Source organism: Armigeres subalbatus, chromosome 2 (genome assembly GCF_024139115.2).
Source record: "Armigeres subalbatus isolate Guangzhou_Male chromosome 2, GZ_Asu_2, whole genome shotgun sequence".
Classification (NCBI taxonomy): domain Eukaryota; kingdom Metazoa; phylum Arthropoda; class Insecta; order Diptera; family Culicidae; genus Armigeres; species Armigeres subalbatus.
In genome coordinates, this window is record NC_085140.1 from 393,841,374 (window position 1) to 393,850,559 (window position 9,186).

At 43.6% G+C, this 9,186-nt stretch overlaps 1 protein-coding gene across 1 annotated transcript; it reads right to left on the minus strand.

Annotated features, from left to right (window-relative positions):
• Positions 1 to 4,833: 4,833 nt before the first annotated feature.
• On the minus strand, positions 4,834 to 6,140 carry LOC134217414 (mite group 2 allergen Lep d 2-like). Its single transcript, XM_062696155.1, has 2 exons — positions 5,796 to 6,140; positions 4,834 to 5,156 (listed from the first exon to the last, which is right to left on the minus strand). The coding sequence occupies exons 1-2, from the start codon at positions 5,974 to 5,976 to the stop codon at positions 4,885 to 4,887; spliced, it is 453 nt and encodes a 150-aa protein (XP_062552139.1). The 5' UTR covers positions 5,977 to 6,140; the 3' UTR covers positions 4,834 to 4,884.
• Positions 6,141 to 9,186: the final 3,046 nt, after the last annotated feature.

A 9,186-nucleotide genomic window follows, 5' to 3' on the forward strand; every position in this document is an offset into this window, starting at 1 on the left:
TACTATTTATTGTGAAAAAGAGTTCAAAAAATTCTAGCTCACTTTTTTAGCACTTAGACTTCATCTATTCCCCAAGCAACACAAGTTCCCCAGCAAACACAAGATCGTATATCATAGCGAATAAGTGTACAAAGTGGAGGCCATATAGGTGCACTTTGCATGCAGTCAAATGGAGGAATGCGCCTATATCGCCTCCACCTTGTACACTTATTCGCTAGCATATGCGACTTGGTGTTGGCTGGGTCAACAAATCTGATTGCAGTAACCATATTGTGACTGAATCCGGTCATATATAAGTTACTGTGATTGATGTGCAATATGTGTGCTTCTCAGGTCGCTCGCAACAGATTGCATTCGACGCAGAATCTTCTCCCATTGTTTCCTATAGAAACTTGGCCGGATCGTACAATTGGGTCAAAAGTTATGGCGAAAATACTAATTTTAAAACTACAAAATAAAATGCCATTTTTTGCAACAAATTGCGTTTGGCGAGATTTTTTTTATGCATATAAACAAATATGAAGAATAAGACCAATTCACATATTGGTGTTATTTTAGATTTTTCAAAACCTTTTGAACGAACGAGAAAGGCACCATCACCGCTAGGTGGATTAATCTGGGTTTTAGATCAGTTTTACTGATTGTTTCACCAATGTGCATTATAACATGACATCATTCTATTTATTGGCCCATTTCTGCCATAATTTGTTCCTTGATTATTGATATAAAATAGACTTTTATTTCTAAGTGGACGGATGGGAGCGTAGAAATTAATATTGAGAATGCCCTGCCTTTTTTGGGTAAGGAGCCAACGTCCACCCTAGTTTTCGAAGCGCAAAGAGTAAAAACTGTTTCTGAACTGATTCTATGCGGTTCACGGGTAACGTACAAAGTTTTAATTGTGTAAGGATCATTGAAATTGTAACTGAATCTTTTGATAAAAGGCCGTTTCTTCAACTATAGCATCATCAACGTGCCCACAAGAAAGGAGACTGGACGACGATAAAGAGCGCCACGAACGATCGCACCTACCGCAGTGCGAAAATTGAATCCGACCACTACCTCATTACAGTAAACTTGCAGGCATGTACCTAAAACTCTCGACGGTGTACAATACGCGTTGAAGTCGAACGCGGCCTAACATTGGGCGTCTACAAGACGGTAGACTAGCCTAAGACTATGCGCAGCAGCTGGAAGTGGCACTCCCAACGAAAAAGCATCTAGGCACATTTTTCTCTTGAAAATTGAAGAGATATTCTATCCGCCTTTGGTAGCAATGTAACCACTGCACTTGGCACGGTGCACCCGGATCAGATAAACGACTGGTATGACAGCGAATGTAAGTTAGGGGTTAGGGGACTGCAGTATGGGTGAGATTGCTGCAACACCGTACGAGAGCGAACGAGGCACAATAGAAACGCGGATAGATAAAGCTCGATTTTTCGAAGCAAAAAGAGCCAGTAGGAAGATCTAGACCGTGAAGAGACGGACACGCAACTGTACCGCGCTAATTAGGTTCTGCAGCGTCTGTATCTAACCTCAAACTGATGACTGATTAGTAGTACTTCGCGTTGGACTCGGGGGCAGCCAACCAATCACGAACTCGAACCGTGTCGGAGTCAGTGGAAAGTACTACTGAACTGTCAAAAAAGTTCATTCGACGAGGACCGAATTCATTCGTGACGTCATGCTGCAGAACCTAATAACACACGGAAGTTCTATGAGAAGCGTAAGGACCTGAGAGTAAGGACCAATTGTCGCAGCCTGATATATGTAAGGACATAAACGGAAATTTTTTTACGAACGAGCGTGAGGTGATCCAAAGATAGCGGCAGCACTACAAAGAGCACCTGAATGGCGATGTGGCAAGAAATGAGGGCATGGTGACGAACCTGGGAGCACACGCGCAAGACATACGTTTTCCAGCTCCAAGAAATTCCGAAGGAGATTGGCCGGCTGAAAAACAACAAAGTTCCTGGTGTTGACCAACTTCCAAAAAAGTTTTTTGAATACGGTGGTGATGCACTGGGTTATTACCAAGATTTAAGAGGAGGAGGTTCTGTCGCAGAAGAGGATGGAAGGTGTCTTGTGTCCCATCTACAAAAAGGACGGTAATCTGGATTGTAGCAACTACCGCGTAATCACATTGCTGAACGCCGCCTACAAGGTACTCTTCCAAATTTTATGCCACCGACTAACACCAATTGCAAGAAAGCTCGTGGGGCGAATTTATGGGCGAACGCTCTACCAATCGACCGAGATCATGGCAACTAATGCACGAACGCGGATTTCCAGATAAACTGATACGGTTGATCAAGGCAATGATGTATCGAGTGATGTGCGTAGTTTAAGTTAGGGGCATTCTCGAGTCCCTTCGGAACGCGCAGAGGTTTACGATAAGGTGTTGGCCTTTCGTGCCTATGCTATTCAACGAACGGTACGATTTTCACGAAGTCCGTTCAGCTATTTGGTTTCGCCGATGACATTGATATTATATAATATGGCCATATGGCTTTTTGGTATGGTAACTTTGAGAGGATGGAGGAAGCCTACACCAGACCGAAAAGAGGAGCTAAACGGTTTGGACTAGTAGTCATCAATACGTCGAAGACGAAGTACATGATAGGAAGAGGTTCAAGAGGGGACAATGTTAGCCATCTACCACAAGTTTGTATCGGTGGTGACGAAATCGAGGTGGTTGAAGAATTCGTGTACTTGGGTTCACTGATGACACATCATGGCAGGAAATCCTTCGTACTTTAGACTCCGCATAACGCTCCTATCGAATACAGCTCGCCGTCGTATCAAACTGACTATCTACAAAACGCTCATCAGACCGGTAATCCTCTACGGTCACGAGACCTGGACAATGCTCGTGCAGGATCAACGCGCACTTGGAGTTTTCAAGAGAAAAGTCTGCGTGGCTGTCGACGTGCAGCCATGTAACGAGCTGAATGAAGAAGCCAACTACAAAAGCCACTCTCGCCTTAGTTTGAGAAATATAGATATGTTTACATTGAAATGGATGGCTAACCCTAAGCCCTCATTCATTCGATTCTCTGTATAATTTCCCAATATCTGGTTTAGTCCGTGCTCCATGCTCCCACTCAGCGATTTCTGAGGGTCCAGCAAATCAGGGAAATTTTTTCTCCTCCAGAAATTCTGTGGAATTCCTTCTTCAATCTAATTAAAGCAATACACTCCCAGGAATTATAGTAAACTTGTACACCGAGCATTATGATCAATTCCTTCTTTTCGAATTCTGAGGAAATCCTCTTCCAATTCTAGGAAATTCATTTTTCAAGAATTCTTGGGAATTCATTCTCCTTTCCCGGGGTTATTTCTTCCCCACAAATTCTGTAAATTTCTCTCCTAGGATTTCCTCCTTCATAAGTCATGTGGAATTCTTCACCCAAGGTTGATTTTGGGTTATTTTTGCTTCTAGATATCTGGGAAAATCCTTACCCCACGAATTATCCGTGAAATCCTTTCCCGCGAATTCTGCGGAACACCCTCCCCCTTGGAGTTCTGCAGGTTTACACCTTCAAGGATTCCTTTTGCAAGAAATCTAAAGGAAGACTCTTTCAACAATTTTGGGGAATTTCTTCTTCAGTAGCTTTAAGGAAAGCTTTCCCTACGAATTTGGGGATATCTCTGCCCGAGGACTTCTAAAAAATTCCATACCTTAGATTTTTTGGGAAATCTTCGTCGATAACAAATAAGGAAATTTGCTACTTACTTGCCAAACAGTTGGCCAGTGCGTTCTCTGTCTCATGCCACATTTTTTAGCATTCGCGAGATTGATGATAAAGGACGTTCAATACTCTATTAGGAAATTGAAGCATTCGTCCACACAAAGATTTTCAAGGCGTAGTCTCCAGTAAAAGGCCAAGATGGTCCTATATTCTACCGTGGGGGAGCTGGTTTACGAATCAAGATGGTAAACTCAGCTCGTCAACGACCAAACATAGAGCAGCGTCTTGTCTAATTTCCTGTTAGTCAAACATGCATAACCGATAAAATCAGTAAACTTACTTCAACCAACTTCTTTTTCTGTGATTTCTGGTAAGACTTGCGCTCGTACAAGATAAGATTAGTATAAGAATAATACAATTTTCCTCAGAAGCATGATTTCTTTTGGAATTTCTCCAGCGCCAAGAAATCGTATCAACTCATGAAAACAAGCACAAGAATCCTTGAATGCAGATGACACGATAGTTGGCCACAAAGAAAAGTAAACTACTTACAACTCGCATTGCTACGGTGAACGACAAGCAAAACTGACCGAGAAATCTTTCGCTCGCTTGAACTGGCATAAAACAATTTTGTATCATATCGTTAAATTGATAAAATCAGAATGGCGACTTCTCCATTTGGACCCATCAGAGAGCGAGCGTCGAACGTTGCCTTTCCAGCATCCGAAATGCCCCATTTGCGCTTTTTATCACTCTCTTGCCCTGATGGGGCTCCTTCCGATCCAATGCGCTCTGTCTACGACATTCCGGACTTATTTTCCCTGACTCCTGTTGCCATGACCCTAGTTTATGGCGCTCCGGTACTTTTTCCCCTATCGTTTCTAATGGCCACTATCTCTTGTTTGCTGGCCAGTGATGCGATGGTGGCCTGGGTCGTCTTCGGGGATGGCAATTTCTTTCAGATTAATCGTTTTATGGCACTTTTCTAATTAGACACAACAAGAAAAAACGACCCGGGAAAAAGGAATGGTTCCCCAGCAGACAAGCAATTTTATCGCTTCTCGCAACCCAACGCAAACATCCACCCAACTGGGAAAATGATCTTAGTTTTCCCATAATAGTCAAAGAAGTGCCACTGTTTGGATAGTCGAACACGCTGCGCTACCGTTCGGGAGGATGGTGCTCTCCTTTATTGCTTCACAATTTTGGCGTCAATCTTAAAGCACACGGCCACGCCGGAATCCGAAACTAGCTGGAATTCGATGTTGGCTTTAACGTTGACGATCGGTGATTCGACTGGAACGTCACCGGCAGCTGCGACCAGTTGGTTTGCACCCAGAGGACACTCGGCGTTGGTCAACTTCTGGCAGCCGTCGCGATGCTCTGCTGGCAGCTCGTACGGGATGATCAATCCGGCGACTCGGGCAATGACCTTTGCAGTAAGGGTTTTGGTGGGCGTTGCTGAAAGGGTGATGAACCGAAGAAATATTTAAATAATTGGTCTAAAGTTTTTTGCAGGTTATAAAAGTGGAAAATGTAAAATTAACCCACCCAACAGCAGATTGTTTGTTTTAAAACTCCAATATTGTAAACTTCAATTTTAGCCATACACAGAAAAAAATTGTGAAAAGTAAACAGCGCGTAAAACTTGAGATGCGGAAATCTACGCTATTCTACGCTGAAACGGTTCTCTTCCTAACAAGTTTGCGTACAACTTGCAAGCAATATTGATGATGCACGTTAAATAATGTATACATTTAGGCTATATCACGCGTGGAATTACGCTAATAATGATGTTCCATTTATGTGCATGATTTTTAGTTTAAATTTCAGTGAATTTTTCTATCTGTGTAATTTAAATATCATCCTTAGAACCATATGGACGTTACTGCAAGATGCATCTAGCCTTTACATCGCAAACTAATAAAATATATAGCGAATTGATTGGAAGAAAACATCGACAAAGAGAAATCGGTCAATGTATTTTTCGCCCTTATGATACTAAGCTCGAGAAATATACATAAAAATATATCCATTCTGTATTACTTGACTTTGTTTGAATCACAATACGTTGCGATGAAGTAAAAAAATCACACTTACGATTGACAAACTCAGCATTGAACCTCAAGTTCTGTCCATTAACGATCTTACACGGAGGCTTGGTGCAGCCCTCGATTTCCAACTTGGTTGGAATGGATCCTTTCCTGCACTTTTGCACCTGCACACCCATCACAGCCGATGCGGCCAAACAAATAATCAGCAACGGCAGTTTCATCTCCATCGTTTCAGTTAGTTTCCAAGATTCTCTGAATTCGGCCAAGCGAAAACTTAACAAACACACGTTGAACGGAAGTTCAAATCAGCAGCAGCAAAAAAAAAAGAAATTATAGCACTACTAACTTCTTCGCCCACTAGAATCGAGCAAAACACTGATTCAGCACCGACCAGGAGAAGCATCTTTTATCGTTTGGGGTTGCGCCGCCACTTTGGCACGTGAGGACGTGGATGGACATCATCGTGCATGGTGGATGCTTTCGCCGGTGTGGTTTTCTGCTGTTGTTCTCTAAACTCGATTATTGGAAGAAAGTTCCAGCCATTGCCGCAGCGCAAATTAGTTGTTTCTGTCGAACGCGTGCTTCTTATCAGTTGTTGGCCACTTAATTGGACGCCTCTCATCTCTATCGACGGAACGCAGCGCACAATACTTTCTTTGAACCAAGCAGCAGCGAACGGTCGATGGGCAGCAAGTGCCACTTGAGATCAGGGTGACCAATGTGTGAAATCTATAATTTTTCAAAGGCGAGAAAAAAAGATAAAATTTTACCTATGAAAACATTGAAAATTAAGCTGAGCTTTTGAATGGTTGTTTTAGTTCTATATAGCCGAATAGGCGAATATGGGTGATAATCATGAAACTGCAATAGTGGCTCTTTCATTGGATTCGACGATTGTTACAAGTTGGACCCAATCGCAACGATAAAGGAAACTATTTCGCTAAGAGGGGTTCGGTAAGATAATGGGTTTGGTAACGCAATTAAAGGATGTGAGCAAGGCGAGTGATGAGGTTGCCCAGTGTACCAGAACCGCAGCCGTATAAATCTTCCACCAGCAGGATCAAGCGGAGTCTTGCCAAGCTTAACTGTGGCAATATTGTTCAATTTGAACAGAATCATCTAGCCTACGGGTGGACAGAATAACAGTAGAAGTGGTTTTAAGCTGAATCCGATGAAGCTTTGTAAGTCCATGCTTGTTGCAACGCGGGAATGAAAAGAGCTATTGGCCAAGCTAGAGAGAAGAAGAATATCGGAGATTACCCCAAAAAATCGGCGCAGGACAACCACTGTAAGAATGACGTAGGAAGCGACAGAGTGCGCACTCAGCGTTGGAGCAGAGAGGACCGACAAGCGTCCAAAAGGCGATAGCCATTCACCTAACAGCATACGCATACGCCGAAGGCCACTAAGCCGAAAGTTGTTTGGCCAAATATACAATTTGGTGGAACAGACCATTAGGCCGAAAGTCAGTTGGGCGAAAAGGTCAATTGGCCGAATAGGTTATTTGGCCGAATAGGACGTTTGGCCGAATAGGACATTTGGTCGTATAGGACATTTGAAAAATAATGGAACATGCATGTTACTCACTCTGTTCGTTGCATACCAACTTGGAGGCGTCGACGGTTCTCTGCTACCGCTGCTTTGGCGCCACGCATGTCTTGCGCGGTCTCTCCCACGGACCCCGAAAATGTTCACGCGTCGTTCATTGATGTCGCCGTTGTCGATGACGGCGCGAAATTGTGGACTGATCGACGGGGTATAGCCATCGGTGGCGTCGAGCTACGGTGTGCGCCTACCGATCCAAAGGTCGCCGGTTCGAATCCGGCCGGGGGAAAACTTTTTATACGCGACCGTGACACGCTCTGCACGCCGTCACTCACGAAAAAGGATGTTGAACTTGGTTACCGGTTTCTAACCGGTCCGGTTGTTACCGCCCTGCCAAGGGCGCGGGAAAAACGTGCACTGCCCTCTCCGGCCCACGTGTACCGCTGGGACGTCCTTCGTAGCAGGTAAACGGGGTCAAAAGCAGTCTCCAACTGTGTGGGTGGTGTGTCAGGCCTTGCAACTTACCACAATCTGGTAAAGAAAAGAGGACCCACACCGGTCTTGAACACCACACATGACACCAAGTTTAGTCTGCAGTCTTACCGCTTTATCCACAAGTCTATACTACCACCTAAACGCCAGAACGCACTAATTACTTGATTACTGTTTGACTAACTAGTAAAGGGGAGATTGAGAGGCTCTTGCATCTTCCGTTGAACAGAACAAAGTGAACTAGCTAAGTCCGTGGATCCTCAGATCAAAGCGCGGGATTCTATGGTTGTCGCCGGAAATTACGCGAATCACAAAGTGATTTTGCGAAGGTCAAAAAATTGCCTCTACCCACATCAACATCCATATTCGGCGGGTAATGACCTCCCTATTCCCGAGCTTCCAAATGGAAACGATCAATATACTTGTCTCCCACCCGAAGATTGTAAATGATTCCGGGGGTTAACGAATCTTGAAAGCGATCCAGATAGGTCATTGGCCGGGCCTTAGCACCTGGTCGCTGAGATATTCGCTTGAACGACGGTTATTTTGCGTCATACATTTGAGTGGGAATTCATTCAGTGCAGAGATTTACTGAGTGCCTCGCTATTAATTTCTCACTTCTCATTTTTTCACAGTGAGAAGTGGGAAATAAGATATGAGAAGTGAGACGTTTCATTTTTCAGACCTCATTTCTCACTCCTCACGATGAAAAGTGAGAAGTGAGTAGTGAGGCGTCGCATTTCTCACTTCACACTTTTCACTTTTCACAGTGAGAAGTGGAACGTTTCTTTTTCTTTCTCACTTCTCATTGTGAAAAATTAGCAGTGTAAATTGGGTAGCTTTTCACTTTTTACTGTGAGAGATGAGAAATGAGGAGTGAGCAGTGAGACGTCTTACTGCTCGCTCCTCATTTCTCACTTTTCACTGTGGGACGTCTCACTTCTCACTTTTCACAGTAAGATGGGGGAAATAAGTAGTAAGAAGCGAGATATCTCACTTTTCACACCCCATTTCTCAGTTTTCAAATGTATTCGGCCAAATATCCTACTCGGCCAAATGACCTATTTAGCCAAATGATCTGCTTGGCTAAATAACCTATTCGGCCAAATGTCGTATACGGCCAAATCTCCTATTCGCCAAAATATCCTGTTCGGCTAAATATACGGTCAAATGCCCTATTCAGCTGAATGTTATATTCGGCGAAATGACCTATTCGGCCAAATGACTTATTCGGCCATTTGATAAGTGATGAACTTTACCTAAGGCATAAAAAATCACTCTAATAAAGAATAAAAAAAATTCAGCCTGATGACTTATTCGGCCAAATGTCATATTCGGACAAATGTCCCATTCGGTCAAATGATCTATTCGGCCAAATGACTTTCGGCCAGATGGTTTTC

Excerpts from the sequence above, each read along its gene's own strand:
- LOC134217414 (XM_062696155.1), bottom strand. The coding sequence starts at position 5,976 with ATGGAGATGAAACTGCCGTTGCTGATTATTTGTTTGGCCGCATCGGCT. Across the intron at positions 5,157-5,795 it reads CAATGCTGAGTTTGTCAATC|CAACGCCCACCAAAACCCTT; the intron begins GTAAGTGTGATT and ends TCACCCTTTCAG.